The sequence below is a fragment of the Chaetodon auriga genome, chromosome 17, assembly GCF_051107435.1.
Source record: "Chaetodon auriga isolate fChaAug3 chromosome 17, fChaAug3.hap1, whole genome shotgun sequence".
In the NCBI taxonomy this organism is placed as follows: Eukaryota; Metazoa; Chordata; class Actinopteri; order Chaetodontiformes; family Chaetodontidae; genus Chaetodon; species Chaetodon auriga.
Genome location: NC_135090.1, coordinates 5,262,464 through 5,283,960, shown reverse-complemented (window position 1 = coordinate 5,283,960; position 21,497 = coordinate 5,262,464). Strand labels below are relative to the sequence as shown.

At 43.4% G+C, this 21,497-nt stretch overlaps 1 protein-coding gene across 6 annotated transcripts in view; it reads right to left on the bottom strand.

Moving 5' to 3' along the window:
• arid1ab (AT-rich interactive domain 1Ab) overlaps positions 1-20,199 on the bottom strand; it is a 53,832-nt gene extending 33,633 nt beyond the window's left edge. For 5 of the 6 annotated variants that reach the window (XM_076754843.1, XM_076754844.1, XM_076754845.1 and 2 more), the window contains exon 1: positions 18,904-20,199. In XM_076754843.1, coding sequence (XP_076610958.1) covers positions 18,904-19,803 — 900 coding nt within the window. In that variant the 5' untranslated portion in view covers positions 19,804-20,199. The remainder of the gene's footprint in view (positions 1-18,903) is intronic. The other variant, XM_076754849.1, reaches the window with a different exon arrangement.
• Between the last annotated feature and the right edge of the window lie 1,298 nt (positions 20,200-21,497).

The window sequence follows — 21,497 nt, the reverse complement described above, 5'->3', positions numbered from 1 at the left end:
AACACTCCTCCAGTGCAACACAAAATAAATACAATTAAAAAATGGAATTCCATTGAACTGCAAATGAACTGGTCATCCCCTGCAAATCTGAAAAAACAGAACCCACACCAGGGCTGTGTGGGTTATCTGCCTGGCTGGCGCAATCCAGTGGCATCAACTCATCACACCGCTGGCAGCCCGTGTGTGTTCCCATCAAACCCACCGCAGCTGCATCTGAAAGTATGAGCCGCAATGGGGGCTTTGAAGCAGCAACACCTCCTGGCCTGCTGACCTCGAGTAGCAGACACAAAGCTTTCATTGCTTCCCACGGTTATTAATCTGTGTGTGTGTTTTTTTTTCCTCCCCCGAAAACCTCTTTTCCTTGGTTAAGGGATACAACCACCGGGGCTATTTATAGCCAGCGAGACGGAGAGGGCAGTCTGCCGAAAATGTAACAGGTCCCAGCTGCACTGCTGTTTGAACCTGGGCCAGGCCTTGCTCTTCCTGGGCTTTAATAAAGCAGCAGGCTTTGGCACTCTATGAATGACAGTGCTGCAATGAGAAAGAGGAGGTCGGGTGGGGGGTGTCTCAGCAGGAGACGAGTGTGTGTGAAAGTATATGTATGTGAGCGTGTGTGTCGTGGGGGATCCTGTAGGTGTTTTGGGGAAGGGGGGAGGGGGGAGGGGGATCAACAGGCTGTCAGGATGGTCAACCAACATTATGCAAGATAACATATTCCACTCCAGGTTTTCCCTCTAGCCTCCCCCAGGCCACACTCTCCTGAGCTCCTCCAGGTTATATATATATATGTGTGTGTGTTGTGTTATGTTGTGTGTGTGGAAGGAGAAGGTGAAGGGAGCGGGTGGGGGTATTACTACGCTCCCCTGGGTCATTACCAACCACACCTGGGGGAAAGAGGCAACAGGCCCCGGTAGGCACTCTCCTGTGACCTCTAATGCACTTTTAACCCCAGTCTGCAAGGAAGGCCACCATACCTGCCTCCCCCCATCTGACATCATGCCACACTACAGACTGCTCAACCCTAAAGATGACCGGTGGAAAATATTAAAGTGGGCACCACCTTGTCGCTGGTTTTCGATCCATTTCAGACAGGTGTTTTTGTCCAATTATGGCAAACAACAAGAAGAAATTCTCCTTCCCACTAACAAAGCTGGAGCGACTTCTTTCACTGGATACAAATATGCTATCGCTCTTTCCTAATGAGCTGCTTAAGCAGTTAGGCAGAGCCTCCTGTGTCATCCGTAAAGTGTGCCACAGAGGCCTGAATCACCCGCTAACGTCCTCCAATCCACATGAAAAATGACTAGAATGCTAACAAACTACAGAGCAGCAACACTAAAGGTAAAATCTATTTCTCATTTAGACAAAATCTCCCAGCGATGACCGGGGCCATAAAACAATCAACCTTTTTCCTCACCAATTTCGGTCGATATTTCGCCGGCGGTGAGAATATTTCTACACCAGCTTGTGTACCCGCTTTTCCATTAAGAAGCCTGACAGCTCGGGCCTCGGCTCAGCAGGGAGAGACCTGGAAAGTACAGCTCAACTACAATCAGGGTTTCCAGCTCCCTGAACCACGTGGAGAATCAGCGCCGACATCCCCAAAACACGTCTCTCTCTCTCTCTCTCTCTCTCTCACTCTCTTTCTTTCTTTTATGTCTCATTTCACTCTAAATGGATGGATATTGGGCATTTGACCACATGATCAGACAGTAGAGAGAAGTGTGCACTGTGCTCCCAAGTGTTAGACAAATATACACTTTGCACAAATATAAACTAGATTTTAAATAATGTAGCTGACTGTTTTGTACAAAAATTTACTCAGTATATATGTGAGTGTTGTTTTATTTTGAGTCCTTTGAGGGACAAATAAAAAGCAGGATTCACTCCAAAACTGAAGCTCAAGGGTGGATCAATACTGACTTCAAACTTAGACCCTGTAAGTTTTGCCATTTTTATGTTGCTTTACTGTTTGTTTTGCTGCTCAGCCTGTTGAATTTGACGTTAGCACATTCCACAGCTAACGTGGCCAGTAGGATCTATTGTAGACCCACACGCTGGAGCAATGCTGGTATATTTAATATTGGTTGCGAGTTATGAGGAACTGTAAATGCTGAGTGTCATTTGAATAACCAGAGTAATAGTTTAGATGTGGTTTATTGCTTTTTTTTTCATGTTGCTCTTTGTGTCAAAGTCAGAGCTAAAGTTATCTCCTCACTTGACACTGTAACACAAGCTCAACCCCTGTCTAACTCTGTTGAATCAATCCCATAACATTTACTCATTTACCTACATTTTGTGGCAGAATATTCCCCCCACAACACACGTAGGCTGTTTTTTGAGAATTTTTTCTTTCCGAAGATAGAGTGTGTAGAGTGAAAACAGAAATACTTTTGAGCGGCGATGGAGAGGACAGTCATGGCAAAACCAAAACAGAAATACAAATGCTGGGATATAAATTTCAGGTCATATCGCCCATCTCAAATATGTGCACAACAAATGGCTGTGACTCCTGTCTAAACTTAAATCTTAATATTATCCAATACCACTCATGACATGTCATAATGGCTTTAAGAGTATGTGGTCTGCAGTCCAGAATAAATCCAGGGAATCCAGGATGTTAAACCTGCTCGAGATGTCTTGTTTTTTTACTCCTCGACCTCATTCGATCATGTTAACACATCTGTGAGCTGCACGCTGGGAGATAGCTGTGGCCAGTCTACTGCTCGGCCCTTCATTGATCTGTTTACCAGCATTTTCCTCGCATTGCTCAAGTTGTTCACATCTAACACACCATTATACATCCTCCAAGATCCCAGAGAGCTTTGTCTGAGGCCTTTGTGAGTGTGTGTGTGAGTGTGCGCGCTTTAGCCACACCGCACAACCTCTACTGCATCTTTGTGTATAGAGGTCAGGGACTGCCATAGAAGGCTCTGTTCCTCTTTCTCTTAGTTATAGAATGAGTAGCTCTTTTGAAGGGCACTGCCAAGGCTGGAGCACCGCTGCTGTTGAGTAAAGACCTTGATCATCTGAATTTATTTTCCCACGTTTTAGACTCTGAGTTGAGAGTTAAATCACAACCAAACTATGATTGAAAGTAGCATTACTTTAAATATCACAGGGACAAGGCTGAGGGAAAAAATGCCAGCAGAGGGAATGACGTGCATTGCAGTTTTTGGTCTATTTAAATGGAGAACGTGTTTCAAGCTGAAATACCATGCAAGCCAATGTTAAACACTAAACATTTAGATTCACTCGCTTTTCCTACATCAGTAAAACCTTCAATAAAATGGCCAAACTTGTTATTTGTTGTCTTGGAAATCAGCAGGGTTGTTCATTGTTCAGGGCCCGGCACAGAAAGGGATTTGTTTCTGATGTACTTGAGGAAAATGTCAGGGTTGGAGGTGGTGAGGGCAAGAAAGACGCAGTGGAAAGATGATAAGGCATGCAACACTACTGAGCACAGTGACAATCTGCAACCCATCATTTAAGTATCAGCATCACAATGCACACACATGTGCAGTCACAGCTCAAAGCAGGCAATGTATTATGCCAATTTAGGCTCACTATGGTACAAAGTAAACAATCTTACTGCACATAAACCAGCTATTTTATAGAAAGTCCAGCCCGTCATGTTTGAACATGATGGTCTGGTATGACTGCAAACTTTTATGTGTATATATAGCTGGATAACTAACATTCTACAACTAGTTTACTGACATTATGACTCCACTCTGTTGTAGCTAGTGTTAGGCTATGTTTTAGCATTTACCATGATCCTGCAATTGCCACTTGTGGAATAGTCCAAAGCTTGGGAGACTGTTGACATTTTAATGCCAAATCAACATTTGAATGGTGCACATCTTTTTTGTTTTTCCCCACATCTATTCATTCTGTTTAAACCCAATATTTCTGCACAGTTGTAAATAAGAATGAGGCTACACTAATATCATTAACAGTATACTATTTGTAGAATTAGATTTCAGTGGTGGCTGCAGAGGATTGTTCGAGTTCCAGTTTGCAATAACTGCAGAGCACTGCAAAGTCCGAAAGTCAAATTTATTGAAAAAAGATGAATGTAATAATTTCCAAAAATTCCCTACATGTTTCTATCTGCTAAAGAAAAAAGGGCATTGAGTTCAGCCCTACCACTGTTAAGCTTAAGTTACATTAAGTCATTTTACAATGCAATAAAACAATAAAATGAGTAAAGACAACAGGACTGAGCCAACAAGTATCAGAAAGTAACTAGATCTTTTATTTGGCAGTAGTTTGATTAAAAAAATAGGATATGGAACAAAAACAGGTGCTCTTATTTCTTCTGTTTTCCCCAAATAAAGCTACATGAATCAAAAGTTACCAGTAAATTGGTGCACCATTTTGCCTCAATGCCTACTGCAAACACAAATATCGCAGTGTAATTTGTCCTCAATATAATTTATCCCTAAATGAGATTATAAATATTTCCTGAATGCTTATTTTGTATATCATTATAAAGGCCATGTGACTACAAAAATGACAAATAGGGAGATTCCCTGACGCGGGCGGATTGAAAGGCGACTGAAGAAGCTTTGCAGCATCCCACCTATTTGTTTCTGACACGGTTTCAGGCTTATTTTCATTCCAAAAGGTCAAGGCATATTTTGATAGATCTAAGATAGAGAGATCATCACTTAGGTTCCAAAATGTTAATTGAAACAAATATTGAACATGGTGCTTTTGTGTTTTGGCTGGAAAAATCAAGCAAATAGTACATGAAAAACAATGTGATTATTCACTGTTTCCTCAAGAATCTCAATTCTGAAACAGATTTCAGAGGTTGATGACTCTAACTCTCATTCTTACCAAAAGGCCAATATATTCCTGACAGTGTTCCCTTCTTCACGCAGCTTCAAGACTTCCAACAAACTTTCCACTTAGAGCAACAAAGTCTCAAACATGCACACTGATGGCAACTCAGCTCACAGCAGTGCACTGTCTCTTTTTTTTCTGCTCAGTCATCTAATCAATTTCTGGAGGAAACTCTTCCCCTCCCTTTTCTTCTCTCTTCCATAAAAAAATAAATAAATAACCACAATTAGCACATGGCTAATCTGCATAGAGGAAAGCCAGAGCACTCTTGGCAGAAGAGGTTGCACTGAGTATATTGTGTCATGACTGGGCTGCTGGTGGATATTGCAACTATTCAAAGCTCTGTGTGTGTGTGTGTGTGTGTGTGTGTGTGTGTGTGTGTGTGTGTGTACATGGGGATGAGGATAGGGATTTGTAAGGGGTTGGGGAGGGTGGGATGGGTTGGTGGGGGGGTGTGAGTCTGGAGCAGTGCCTGAGAGCAGAGCTGGAGTGTATGGGGCCGAGCGGAGCAGATGGACCGGGGGGGGTGGGGGGGACAGACGATAAACAACTGCTGCTAATTTAATCCGCCACACGGCCACATGGCCTCGGCTCGCCACACACACCATTGTTCTGCGTTAAAGCCCTTCGACACGCAACACACTAGCGCAAACCCACGCCGGCTAAGGCCGCCCTCATATGGCAGTGGAGTCAGACACATCACACGTCAAAGAGGGACAGGATAACCTACCCTTTAGCACCAACGTCAACTTTAGGGATGAGATGTGAGCAAGCCTAGTCAATCTGCACACTTTGTTTATTCCACATTAATGCCGTGGTCCACAGTCACAGCGGGAGCAGCCCAGTAGGACGGGTCTTTCACCATTTAAGTCCTGAACACTTCCACTGTAGAAGCGAAGGGTTAAGCTCTTCGCCCCAGGACAAGCGACAGCGATCCTCAGCCGCTTTCTCCACTGATACTTTCCCAGCTGTATGAGGAGCATTGCTGACAACACTTAAACACAGGCAAACTTTAAGCTGGTAGTGTACAGGTAGATACTCTACAAGTGCTTGGTATCAATCCTCAGTGTCTTTTAAGAGTTGAACCCTTTAGAGTGGCAATCTAGGACTATTTCCATTACAAGTTGGTGAACAGATCATTTCAAGATTAATCGGCCCGTAAAAACACCAGGAAAATGCAAAAAAAAAAAAACAAGACGAAAGAAAAGAAAAATGTCAATTCCTGAGAGCTAGACGTGACATACAAATTGCTTGTTTTGTCCATCCCATAGTCCAGAGTAACAGAACTCAGGTATCATCTCAGCACTAGTATTGAGTTTTCTTTTAACGAAAACCAGCCCTGACAGGAAGTAAATGCAAAAATGACCCCTGACCGTTACGTTTCAAAACCACGAAGCTGTCTTAACCGACTTCTATATAAATAACAACCAACACCAGACCACAACAGCAACGTCACCCATGAGATACTGATGATATCAAAACGGAACATTCACATTTCAGCACTGTGCAAACGTAACTGATCAGTCCTCTTAGAATTCACACCACAGGCGTTAGACAGGAGTTAGACACTGGGTGAATATTTCCCTTTTTCATGAACAGTTCAGACGTCAAAACAAACAGGGAAAGCACACAGCTAGGTCCCAGCAGCAACAGCAGCCATGAAGCATTAAAACAAGCATAAGTATTGCCAACTGGGGTAGGCAAATAGCTGGGGAAAGTACCTGAGAGGTAGAGTGTATAAGAAGCCAAGAAACTGGGGGAAGAAACAACCAAAACTCCCACTGCATCAACCTGAGAAGTTGCGAGTTTGAGCTGACCGCTGCATGACTCTGGATAAAAGCACGGGGGACCTGGGTTGGGCGGCGGAGGGGGGTGGGGGGGTGGCAGCCTGTGCCTGCTGGTGCCATCATCACCATGAAGAGGCAACAGCACCCTACTCACCCAGATGTTCACCCAGCTGTTCCAAGAGATGCAAAAGATGTTCAGGGAGGAGAGGAAGAAGGGAGCTCGCATCCTCGCATGACAAAACCATCTTTCACATCTCTGAGAGACGGGGGGGGGCAGGGTTATTTGAGGATGATAACAGAAACATCAACAACAACAAGGAGACGGCACCTTTATGATTCAAGGGTGGGAGGACACATTTCCCGAAGAACAGCACATGAATTTTCGAACTTTTCATAGACTAGTGGAGTCTTTCTGTAGCTTTTACACTGTCACTACAGCAATCAGACAAGCAAACAGTGCTAACTCCTAACTCCTGCGACGTGGATATAACATCACAGAGTGAAAATTCAAGGGTGAAGCTATAGATTTAGCGGAAACATATCTGAGCGATCAAATTGATGGATGGCAGTAGCACAGTTCATCTACAGGTAGCAGACACATCTTTACTTCTCATGAATTGGCTATATAAACCTACCTATTTGTACCTATTTTGGTACCTATTTGACTATGGCGATTAGCGAATGCTGACTGGTGAATAACAACGTACTTTCTAGGTGTTAACTGGTTCCCACCACTGCACTGACAGGCCCAGTGTGCCTTGTAAAAAAAAAAATAATAAATCTCTCGTTAGGTAGATCAGAGCAGCTTGCTGAGACCTCCCAGTTATTTCCTGATGTAAAAAAAAAAGAGGTCTGCCTGATGCTGCCTGGCCTGTCAGTGTGATGTTGAGGTTGAGGCTACAAGAGAGTGAACATTCGCCCTGACTGCAGGCTGTCAACCTGTCAGGCCAAACTTATATTTCCAGGTGACACTGGCTGATTCTCGGGAATGGAACAAGGGGAGGGGGTGTTTGGAGTGGGAGCTCAGAAAGGCTGAAGGCACGGCCGGTGGGTATGGTGCACATTGTGGTGACAAATGGTAAAGGGCAAAGCACATGTTCGTAGTTTTACCAATGGAGTAATAGTAAACTCTGAGTGATGTATGCTGCACCTGCAGACAGTTCTTTAAAGAATGTGATGAATGTTCAAACTCAAAAGAAAAATTCTTTTAAAAAAATACCCTTTCGGAGAAGAAAAAGATACGCCGCCAGTGCAGTCAAGGTAACGACCTGAATGATGCAGATTCATACTAGTATGAAAGGCAAAGTTCTGCATGTTGTTTGTGTCAAGCAAACTGGGTTTTTTACACAGCACTGACTGTTTAAGCACTGTTTTTATTCAATGAGAAAAAGGTTCGTAATAAACCTGTTTTGATTTCTCAAAGTGTGTACAATAAAAAAACTACTGTTTTGGGATTGGTACCAAATTTCTGATGACAGCCAGCTCTACGAAAGTGTCTCGTACATAAATCAATTCTTAAACTTTAATCAATTAAACATTTTGAAATTGAACGAAACTTCTAAACAGCGACGCAGTGACACTTAACAGCTCTCTGTTACAATGCATTACCGTTGCAAAGAGTGTTTACAGTTACGGTCGACTGACATCCCATAATACAAGGCAGTGTGGCTTATTTAAGGCCACAATGTGAGTGCAGCGCAAGAATGGCAGTGGCGCTCAGGTTACATGAGCACTTCAGCAGGACCGCTCAGGGAAGAAAAAGCGGTCTCCGCTCTCCACCCCTGCTCAGAGATAAGCCACTTGATGCGTTAGCAGGCAGCGACTCCTCGGTCAGCACTGGAAGCAAGACAGTGATCGGTTACATCACGTTGCCGAGGCTCGGCTCGCGCTGCCGAGAAGGATGCTTATTCAGGCTGACCATTGGCACCCTGGACGACCCATTACGATAAGTGTGTCACTCACTACTATGCCAAAAATACCCTGGCTACTGAATGGGGCGAAGCCACTTAAGGACCTGGCTGGGTCACTGCCTGCCTCATGGTTAGAGTCACAACTCTGACACTGACGTCAGACACGCTTCTCTGCACACATACACACACACACGGCCAGAGGAAAACACGCTCAGTCGTAATCTGAATCACAGACTAGTAATTTCATTGGAGTTCGTGCATTGTAGCAGCGCGGTCCACTTTTGAATATTAACTTTTAAGGCTGCAGTGAAGGACTGTGACTAATGAGCGACGGGCTGAGCTGGACTGGAGAGACCGTTGGGATTGTTCATTTGCACTCTCCCGTTGACAAAACAGATGCACTCATTCACTGCCATGCAAATCTTCAAGTCGGGAGAGGAACACGCCAACGACAGTTACTGCTTTTTCCACACTCACACCACCACACTGTGGAGTATCACAACACAAGTCCAAAGTTAGCATCAGTCGGGCACCGAGCACTGTTCAAACGTGTCTCTGGTGTATAAATCACTGTCACCTGCCACACAAGCCAGAAACAATGACATTAAACAGCCTTTTTGCGATCGCTTTTGTCTGTGCAACTATGTCCCTGCTGACCACTGACTGCTCTTTTTTTTAACCATGAGCCGATCAAATCAAAACAAAACAATGGCTGTGTATCAAACCGGCTGCTAACTGGCCGCCTGGTACACTGCTGCACAGAAAGAGGTGCTTGTGTAAACATCCCAATTCTATGACACATTTACATGAATTATTTAGGTCACTTGAAAAGAAGAACTAGCATATATACTTGTTTAAAGAGCTGAACGGCTTACTTTGGACTGTTGGACTGGACAGACAGACTCCAGCTATAAACATTAGTGTCTGTCTCATAGTATTGTGTCGTACAGCACGATGTGTAGTTATTGCTTAGGCTGCATTTTAGTATCATGGTCATCATGAATTACAGTCCAGACTTGGTTATCTGTAAATGAACAACACCAGTCCAAAACCCAGGAGGGTTTCAGTTTTGGTTTGCAAGATTATTTTCATTATCAGTTACAGAGCTGACTGCTTTCTTGCTTGACTGATCAATCATTCGGTCAATAACCTGTTAGAATACAGAGCAAACTGTCATGAAAAGTTCCCAGAGCTGAGCTGACAAGTTCAGATGTCTTGTTTTGTCCAAATCCTGCAGAGATTTAATTTACTGTCATAGAGGGCTAAGAAAACCAGCAAATATGAGTGTGGAGCCAGTGAGTTTTTAGGCATTTTTGCTTAAAAATATTACACAATTAATTACAATAGTTAGTGATTAATTTTCTCTTGACAGATTAAAATCTAGGGCTGCAACTGATCGTTTTCATCACCTATAAACCTGGAAATTCTTTTTCTGATTAATAGATTGGTTCACAAAAAGCCATTAAATGCTTAAAAATATTCCAAAAGCCCACACTGATGGATTCAAATCACTTGGTTTGCCCAAACTGTGATATTTTGCTTAATATGACTGAAGAATAAGAAAACCAGAAAATGTTCACTTTTGAAAGGCTGGACGCAGTCAGGTTTGGCATTTCGGTTTAAAAAAATATTTAAATGATTGAGCAATAGTCAAAACAGTTGCCTATTACTTTTCAGTCAATCAACCAATCAATCAATCAATCATATTACAGTTTCAGCTCTATGAAAGCAGTAAACCTTCATATTTAAGAAGCTGGAAACAGCAAACACTTTTCATTTTTGCCTCAATAATTATTTGTTATTTAACATTGTCAGCACAAGATACTACTTTCTATTCTTCTAGAACGTGAGGTTTGAACTGGATCCAAGATTTAGGTGTCCATCACTAATTGCACTAGAGACAGGGCAACTAATTTCCGTGATGGTTGAATGGAAGTTAAAACTTAAGACTGGTCGTCAAAAAAACACTCAAATTCAGTAAAATATAATCTATAAGGTTAAATGTTGTCAGAAAAATATTGTGTATGTGATAAGAGCCATCTCAAACACATTCTTGTGTAACCAAATCATACTTTAAATGGGTGCCACTTTGCACGTCGTGTTATGAACGTTGTCTTTTAAAACACAAAACAGTGGAAATGGCTTACAGTGATCACATATGTCCACATTCATCACTATAAGCAGATGAATTTGTGAGTAAGTACAAAATGAGCCAAACTGGATGACTTGACTATATGACTCTAAACTCATTTTTTAAGATGCATTTGTACAGGAATTATTCTGTCCCATGCTGATTCCATGATGAGCTGATTCCACTGGAATAGTTACTTCAACCAACTCGTATTTCTGGTGCCAACAAAAACAGGAAGGCAAAAACAGAAAGCAAGGCTGTGACCAGAGGGCACAATCCACAAAAACTGATGTCATCATTGACAACTACAGAAGACATAAAGAGATAACAGCCAACTGGTCCTCGCGTGCCAATGTTGCCTTTTTCCTGTTTTATGTAAAATACATACGATACTGTATATATGAGCCATTGGCTTTTCTTCTGCACAGAGCAAAGGTGAGAGCCGGGAGGAAGTATCATTCTCTGCCTTCTAGCATCAACAACTGCACCAATTTAAAGGTTAACCACTTTATTCCACGAAAACACACACACACCATACGTCATGTAAATGAAGTCTGTAGTCTCACACAGACTCCGAGAAGGATATTACTATGCTAATCTGGAACATTTTTGAAGGTAAATGTCAAAAGAAATGAATTACGTTTACATTCCAGCATGGCCTGATGCAACAGCGCAAGTCTGGCATTTGTCCATAGAGGAAGTTGTTTTCCCTCTGTGTATTTTCAATGTGCAAAACGGAGCGTCCAATTATTCTGATTAATAATTTGCACCGCCAGGGACAGCCAGAAAACTCTCCATCGCCTGTCGAGGTCAATAACCCTGGAAGTGTTCAGTCAAATCTATAAGCATTTACATGATGGCCAGGCTTCATACCCTGCTGTTGTTTTTTTTTTTGTTTGTTTGTTTTTTCCTGGAGCACCCCCTATCGAGATAAGGAAGGGGTCCTAAGGATGATGCAACTGAGGAAAAAACAACAATTAAGTGTAGAAAAAGGCAGAGGAGGAAAATGTAAAACTGTCTGTTGTCGTCAGCGGGATGAAAAAGGCCCTCGCTGCTAAAGAACGACGGACGGCTGGTGACACGTGGAGTAAGAGCAGGTCAGAGAGGCTCCTGAGGCAGCGGCAAACACACACACACACACACACACACACACACACACACACACACACACACACACACACACACACACTCTCCCAACGACCACCAAGTAACCACCGCACTTTAGACACAAATACACACAGCTGTCAGGGGCAGACGAAGATCATTCACAAAACACCCACCCCCTCCTCCCCTGGGTATCACTGACACCGTTTCTCCCTCATGTGCACGCACCATCCAGTCTCTCACACTCACACTCACACTCACTCACACACACACACACACACACACACACACACACACACACACACACACACACACAGTTGCCGGGAGGCAGCATGCTGTCCATGTGGCCTGTGGAGAATCATTACTCAGCAGTGCAGACTAAAGAGCTGAGAGTGAACTTCCTTTTTGAACGCTCGGGCTTCCTCTTCTCCACGGCACCACCCCCCGCAAAACGGAGTCGAAACAGTAGCTGGAAGTAGTTCTGTATGTTTTCTTAGAACCGCGTATTGTGTTGTGTGACTAAGAACAATTGAGAAAGTGTAGGGCCGGCTGTCACAGAACAGTATATCACTTTCTAGTGATTGTGCACAGGCTGATACTTGGAGGACAGTCCAGTAAAGCAAACCAATATCCATAAAACGTAATGTCTGAAATAGGGATTATTTATGCGCCATTTCAAAAATCATTGTTATATTTGCTTTTCTACAGTATTGTATTCTGTTGTATTAGTTTTATTTAAAAATATTTCAAGTTCAATGTCAGTCAGGACATAATATTTTGTTAAATTATAATAAAATTTGTTCAACCAATAAAAGCCTTCTGTCTTCATTCCTTTATGGGACGTAACTGAGAATAAGAAAAATAATAATTGTGCAATATCATATGCTATGATACAGTGAGAGCATGTCTTTTCCCCGAGATAGTTACCATAACATGAAAATCTCAAATACAAAACATATGTTCATTCAAGTAAGGGGCTGTCAAAATTGGTCGAAAATGACCTTATTTCTTTTAAAAAAGCACAAAGGTTCAAACCATTTAATATCTATTTTTGCACGTTCTGTCCATAAGACGGCAAACCAATGTGAGAGACATACTACTACTTGTGTATTACTTCAACACTAACATGATCTACATACCAAACATTACAAAATAAACTAAATAAAGTCCTGCACCGCGTTGTTGAAATATTCGCCCTTTCAGCTCGACCTACTTTACATTTACACTTTATATGCAGAGCGTCCTGTTGGTGCCGCTGCACATGTCCTGGAAGACTTCAATGTCCCGGACAAATGGGAGAAATTACGGTCAAATGTTATCTGATTATGGACCCTATTTTCCCATTTTGAGTGACTAATGGAGACAACAACTGTTAAGTTTTTCCCAGTATTGAGCAAGAGCGCAGCAGCCACGAGCTACAACGGAATCCGTCCAGGTGTTTGAGCACCGTCAGTGTACGTCCACTGAAAGTGTCCGACAACATTATGGAAAGGATCTCGGCAGAGATCATCAACTCTCGTTTGGTCGAAATGAATCCTTAATTCACCAAATCAAGAGAGGAGTGAGGGCGGACATCAGAGAAGCAGTGAGGGAAGCAACGTGTAGAGCAGGAATACTTCAACGTCTAACTCAGGAATTATTTTCAAAGGACGTTATGAGCGGAGAGATCTAAATATGTCGGACTTCAACAGATTTTTGGGATAATTACTGGACAAAGGAAAAGGTTTTGTGACTTTTGTCCATCACGCGGTGCATTCAGGGCATCCACCGCGGCAGTGCTGCCGCTTTTTCCGCAATCAAATATTCATTTTCACAATCGAATGTCTGGATTTTTTCACCGTTTGATTATCTATTCGAATTTAGAATATTCGTTGACAGCCTCAATAACTAAGCATTTAGTCGATCAAACTAAACAATGAAATTTGCAGGTTTATGATTTTTCATAAACCACGATAATGACTTCTAACTGTTTGATGTGTCTGATAAAAAGTCTGCAACTCAGTGGTACAATTTACAGTTATAGAAAGCTGAGAAATAATGCATTTGAGAGGCTGGAACCAGTGAAAGTTTGGTCACTTGAGCAGGGCTAAAACAAACAGTTATGCTCATTATTGAGTGATTGACAAGTTATTTTTAAATTAGATGAACTGTTTTTTTTTTTATAAATGTCAGATAATAGCATATTCTTGCCTGAAAATGACTGAGTCAATTACTGAAATAGCTCTTAACAACTATTTGAAGAAATGACCAACAGTTTCAGCTCCGGCATCAACCGTTTGATCACTTCAAATCTCGTGTCAAAAAATAAATGCAATGACTTTAAACTCCTGCTTCGGGACGGCCCCTCTGCCATGTGGCTCCCAGCGTACTTTCAAATTTCCAGTATGATCTCAAATAAGATTTCCAGTATATCCTTGAACAAACAGCGCACTCAACACAGCTCGGGTGTGCTAAGTAAGAGCATACGGTTCTGTCTAATGCTTTAATTAGTTTTACTTTGGAATAACAATACAGACCCAGGCAAGACATTTGCTCTGTTAAATATTAAATATATTCCATCTTCGTTTCTTGGGAGTTTTTGACACAGTAAAGCTGCCATGAAAATATTTATTTGTACGCTACTTTCCAATTTGCAGTGGGGCTTCCCTTGTACATCAGCAGCAGAGCTGTGCGTCTATTAGCAGCAGTCAATTTAACACCCTTGCTTTGGTGTTTTTCATTATGTTTTCAACTGTGGGGCTTTCTCAAAGAAATATTTACAAAGTGTCTTCGATTATGATTTAATTCAAACTCAATTTGGGAAGGCAGCCTTGCAGAGCTGAGAGGGCATCCCCGATGGCTCGCTCCCATGTGTTAGGCGGAGGGAAACACCTGGCGTTACAGCATCCAAAACAACCCCGCTGCAGTCCACTTCTGAGGATTTGTGTGCAAGGCATAATGAAAAGCCATATGAGCCCTCATCCACCACTCAATAAACACATTAACTCATCTTCAGCAGGTGGCCCAAAGCAGGTGGAGTGGCCCCATTTAAAAAATAATAATAATGAACGTATGAAAAATAATAATAAATCAGCCACGGAATGATCACCGGCAAGAAATCCGTAAATTAAAAAGCCGCTCGTGCCACTGTTAATGAATGGAGAGTTGAAGCATTTCATAAACTCTGCTGAAGTACGGCCAACAGCACTTATCATGGACAGCTCCTCTGCTGAGAAACTCTGCACGCTAACTTACATCCACTGGCTGCCACGTCGGCCTGCGCGGTCACACATCAGGCGCACAAGTTCTCTGACTTAACATGATGTACACGAAGTGGTGGCCTCCGTGTCACATCTCCACGCCATCATCTGACACCAGTTCGTGTTCCAAAAATGGAAACGACTCATCCCATCTTTCTGTCCATTGGCTCCTGTGAAAGGCCCCGTCCTCCAGGTGCTGTGTCTGAAGGTAACGTGTTCTCTGCACCTGCGCCACTGACAGCAACACTGATGCAAACACTGATTCCAATTCTTAGTTGACACTAATGAGATTGTGACACAGCCTGTTGGACTCCAGCAAAAATACAGTCCTGCTACCTTTAAGTGTGCTTAACAACCAAAACATTTAATTACTTTAACCGACACTGTTCTTTAACTCGCACAATGAGAATGAACCTGGGCTTCTTGAACAAAGAGCAGCTCTGAAAGCACATGAAAAACCTGCATGGGTGGAAATCTAGTGATGAGAAAGTGTCAGGAGTGCTGGGACAGACATCAGTCTCCTTGGTTCAAATGTTGAGAGGATATGAGTTTCTGGAAATGAACACAAACAAAGCTTACTCCTGTAATCACACCATTATCACCTTAACTTTGAGTGTGAGCGTGTGTGTACTTTAATGGTAATACAGTGCTGTCACTAGCTTAATCTAACTGTCACCTACAGCAAGTATTATACCCATAAATTCAAGAAAAGTAGCGGCAGATTTCTTTGCACGCTGCTCTCTGGGACATTGAGACGTTACAGCCAAGATAAGACAGTTATTCCAAGTTCATAACTTCAGTTTGAGCCCTGAAATACAAAGAAAATGTTCAGCTTTTTTTCTTTTTTTGTCTGTAATACAACCAGAGTGTTACTGAGTCTGGTCCAAATCAGGAACTGGCAGTTGAGAAATTACAGAAACTAAACATGATATGTGCAATTTAGAAACACTGATTCTAAAATATGTTAAGTAAAAATATAAAAAAAGAAATATAGAATTAAAATAAGTCAATATGAATATCCTGTTCACTGAATGTAATGTCAACAAATAACAACACAGCCTGTGTGGTCATCTCAGTAGTCCCACTAAAAACATGGCCTCAAAAGAATGATGCATGATGGTCAATATCAACTTCAGTGGAGTAAAAAAAGGGCACTCTACAGCATGAACATGAATGTTTACAGCTCGTCCAAACACTTGACTGTAAAAAGGTGCCTGTCTTGATGGCCAGAAAGGAGTTCGACAGAGAAAAGTGCCTCATACACAACAACTAAGACGCAGACAATTCACCCTGTTTGCCTTCATGTAAAGCCGCCCTTGGGTATGGAACTTCTCTGCACACAGGAAGTGACAAACTGAAATGAAAAAGGGAAATCCAAACTTTCCCCAAAGCAGCAGTGAGCAGCACTAAAGAAAGTGACAGACTCATCAGTGTGACTTCTCTCATCTCTCTACATGCGTACTGGACATCTGGGTTCAAACATTTCGAGCTGAAACCTTTTGCGGACACTTAGGCAGAGCTATGAATGTGCGAATATTGCACTGTGCAGCTTTAAGTGTCCGCAATTAACCCTGCTGTGGTTCAGCAAAGTGGCAAAGCAGCAAAATGTGTGAAAAGTGTGCAGCTTAAAGTTTCAAGCAACAAGTGGTGGTGCTATCACTTCTCCAGATGAGCAGAGTGTCCTTAATGACCACTCTTTAGCTGGAGATAAAGTAGGAAAGCACAGCACATCTACCTTCCTGCAGAAATAACACAATACAGCAACAAACATGCAGCAATGACCTTTGCCATGATAGTGCCATCATATTTGATAGTAGATCCCACAAGTAAAAAAATAAGAAAAGAAAGCGAGATCATGGAAGGTCAAAATGACTTTGAAGATCTGGAGAGAATACATAAAAAAATACTGTCACTGGCAGAATAAAAAGGAGCAAAGCTAAAAATGCTAGTAATAAAACTAGTCCTCCGCTGTGACACACATGACACATAACTGTAGAGTAAAGACACTGCACATGTTATCACTGTAGAGAGAGCAGGCAGGGTCTTCACCTGCCACTGTCGCATGTCAGCCGGTCACTTCAGAAACCTACCTGCCATGGTGGCAGGTGACCTGAAATTGTCACCTGCTACAACCAACATTTACCTTTTGTTTGGCAGGTGGCAGGTGCTGATTTCATTCCCTGGATGGAGGTAAGGTAAGCCCTGTTGACATGGTGACACTTTTTGCATGTGGAAATAAAGTAGGCTATTGTAAACCAGCTTAAACATAAAAAAAGGCCCTCTGTGACACTGGCTGACACCTTTGGCTGCTTGTAAACACAACTGCGGCCAGTCCGACCCTCTCACGTGGCCACCAGACGTTCTGGCACGCAAGTCTCCTCAACTCCTGATCTGGAAACAGTGGAAAGCACAGTTGTACAACGGGGCTACATGACCACACCTACTCTATCTGCTGTACCAGAGTCAGCCGATTTGAAGGAGCAGCGCACACGGTGTACCCAACAGCACAAAACTTCAGGTGCACGTCTGAGGTCAACAGATAAAAATGACAGCAGAGATGTGACTCAGCACAAGAGAGCTTAAGGTTTAATCAAACAAATAAAAAACAAAGGGGGTGGGGGGGTCTACATGAGTCCAGTCATCATGCAAATTACTGCAGCGGGAGGAAGTGAACAAAAAATGTACTCAAAATGCTTTAAATAAACACAACCAATGAGAAAGTTAGCATTGTGAATGGAGAATGTGCTCTCTGTGTGTATTCCTGTGGTTTGGTGAGAATAATCAGATATATTTATATGACAAAATATATCTAAATTAATTTTTGGGTTACACAAATGCGTGCAAAATTGCTCATAAAGAATAAAAAGGGAGCAAAAAGACACAGGCACTGTGATGTCTTGACAGTGTGGAGGATATAAGCGGGCAGAGGGGGCTGTTTTTCTGCAGCCTTCCATTAGATGCAATTATAAATGGCCGAGAGCAGAGGGATGGGGAGCCAATCAGATCTCGGCTCGCATGTCAACCTAAGACCAACTGTCTCCTGGCTCTGACAGCAGGATTTTACCTCCATAATTCAAATCCCAAAGCAAAGGCAATCTGCACTTTGCCAACTCCGACCGGCGGGGCCGTGTTTACAAGGCGGCACACGGCGGAGAAACGCAGGCAAAAAAAGGCGGACGGAGCCGCAATGAATGAAACCCTCCGTCAGGATGAATCAATCGCGGTCACAATCACACTTTGATCCGAGTAAACACTTAGCGGACGCGATCGTTGCCATTCACCGGACTGTGAGACGCATCTCCACTTGACTGTGCGCCGGCTTTGACACCGACAGAGAGGGGTCTGTCCTTAATCATTATGCAAATGTTATTTAACGGATATCGCCGTCATTTGCATCTTGTTTATTGCCCTGACAGCCATTGACACAACTTTGATAGCACCGGTGGGAGCACAACACCGAAAAGAAGCCATTTCGCGGCGGATTCTCGCAGAAATAACAGCGATTACAGCACTTGGATCTCCAATGAGGCTGAAGGAGCACTGCGAAGACATCTCCCCTCATCTCCCTCTGCACGCACACACACTTTCCCCTGACAAACTCTGGCTCTACTTAGTCAAACTCTTGCCCTGTACCCAGCAGGGACACACACCGACACCCACGACTCAGAAAGTTGTTTCCAACAGAATATGCGGCTTCTTTCTCTGTCTAAACACTATTGCAGGGGGTGGTATTGGGAGAAACAGAGAGGCAGCCATTTTAGAGCTCTTGCTACATAGACAATGGCTGGTCCAATGCAATATGCAACTCTACAGTGCTTTTCCTGAGCTACTGGGTGACTCAAACTCAGTCAAAGTGTGTCCGAGCAGTAAGTGAACTTTACCTGATTTCTGTTTGGAGGCTGTCCAGTGTTTCCCGGGCTCATAGGAGGCGGATGGTGGGTCCTTTGTTGCCAACCCGGATGGACCCCACCATACTGACTGCTGCCCATATCTCCTGGTCCCTTATTGGCCCCTTCCTGATTGTTATAGTCTCCTTGGGGGTAATTCGGGTAGCTCCTGGCAGAGCTGGGGGATGTCAAAAGCTGATTTAAAGTTGGCGTAGACGTAGGTTGTTGGTTTCCCATGTTATACCTCTGATTATTGTAAGAGGCAGCCATAGCTGTGGTTCCTCCTGCTGGCTGTTGCTTGCCTGGCTGCCCCCCAGCCGCCGGAGGCTGGTTGTTACGCGGGGAATTCATGGCCCCGTATCCTTGGCCCTGATAAGAAGTCCTGTTCTGGAACGGGCTGTAGTTGTTATAATGGTTTGGGTAGCCGTGTTCGTGTGAATTAGGGGGGTAAGGGTCCATCATGCCCGGCCCCGATGCAGCTGCCATGCCAGGGCTTTGTTGTCCGCCATGTTGATGAAAAGGGGCCCGGCTGTAGTGCTGGTTGTAACCGTAAGGAGGTGGAGGAAAGGGGCCCGGGTGGTGGTGTCCCATCCCGGGATGGTTATTCCCTTCGGGCCCGCCTGTATCATTCTGATTACTGCTATTATTATTTACCCTGGGCAAATTCCCGTTGCCGTTCTTCATGTCAGGATCCCCTCCTCCCCCAGCATTCCCAGCATCGGTCCCGTCCTGCAGCTCCTTCTGGCCAGGAGATCCGCCGTCAGGTCCCGGTTCCTTATTTTCATGCTGTTTCTCTCCCGGTACCGACTCCTCCTGTGGGTCCCGATCCGGCTTTTTGAGTTCGGATGGCGGGCTAGTGTTGAGAGTGGCGACGCTGGCGACCTGAGCGGCCATGATATCCCTCTCTCTCTCTCCCCCACTCTTTCTCTACCTCACTCTCTCTCAGCACGGCGACTCACTCACAATCAAACTCCGAAAAACCATTGAATATAAATACAATTATATTTATAACAACGTACCCGTTGTCCCGGTTCATTCCCCCTTTGCCCTCCGCCCGGACCGGTATCCGGTAATCCACCGCGACTCCGTTTAAAGTTAAAACAGAGGGGAAAGTTTGGGAAAGAAAAAATATATAAATACAGAGCCAAGGAAATGAATTTCACCGACACAAGTGAGTGTGTGTGTGTTGGAGGGGGGGGCTTCTGTTACAGAACGAGAGCGCGAGCTAGAAATCACCCAAACCAGCACGAGGCTCCGCGAGACACAGCCATCTTACCGACCTGTCGCGAGAAAATAAAAACCCGGAGCGGAACACAGAGCGAAAACTGGATCAGGACCACGCTGACTGTCTAATAACAACATTGTTTATACCCAAGAAAAGCCATTATTGTAGGTCTAATGCGCTTTAAACTGCTCTCATACATAAAAATGTCGACGCTTTCGAAAAGCCCCGTTTGTTAGCATAAAAGACTGGTCATCCTGAGACTAATTAAGTGTTGCATATAGGTGAAAAGCTTATGCTAATGAAGATGCACAGCAATAGGGTTTCTGACATAGTAAGTGAGGCAGATTTAGATTAGTAGATGTATATTTTATACACTTTTACAAAAGTGGTCTTTATCAGCTACTTAATTTTATTTTATTTGGAGGACCTCTACAGCTTCATAGTACTAGTGTCTATAATGTATACATCTTATTGATGCTGTTTGCCGGGGTATAAACTAAGAATCTTCCATTGCTAAAGAGCTGTCTGCCCTATTAAGTAAACACCATTTCAGTGTCTTTACAACCCTGGCCTTAACTATGACCAGTCTCTTATTTAACTTTCATTTAAATATGGTCAAAACAGCTTTCATATGCAAGGTTTCTGTCTAACACTGCTAAAAGCCAGACTTTGTGTCTGTCGTTTTGTGGTATAAAACAATTAAAATGCCCCTTCCTTTACTATGCTACTCTGCCTTGAAGTCAAATGTAACTATTCAACCATTCTGATTACAAAAATTGCTTCATGCATGAGCTGTGCATTGCTCTTTACGTTCATTTGTGCACTTTATCGTATTAGCTCATTAAAGGAGTGGAACAAAATAGGCTTCTTCTGTTACAGTGGGCTAATGGGTGGAAGTGACTACCTCCATACTGCTTCCATGTGTCAACAACAGCAAATGAGAGATGTGAGTTTACAGCGGAGGAGAGTAAAGGAAAGGATGAAATCACAACCTGTGCATGTCTGTGCATGGTGTGTGTGTGTGTGTGTGTGTGAGAGAGAGAGAGAGAGAGAGAGAGAGAGAGAGAGAGAGAGAAGGATGGGGGATGGACTGAGCCCAGTCAGAGCAGGAAGTGAAGATACAAAAAGAGAAACTGGTGGTGGAAAAGTGACATGGTATACGCCAATGAAATTCAACACATCACATATTATCTGTTAAAAGTCAAATCTCACGCCAACACACAAGAGAAGGAGAAGAGATTTGGAGAAAGCATGAAGTCGCCCTATACAATTAATGGGAACAGACATGCTATGTCTCTCCACCACTCTCTCTCTCCCCACCCCCTTTCTTCGTGCTCTCTGCCTGCCTGCCTCGCGCTCTCCT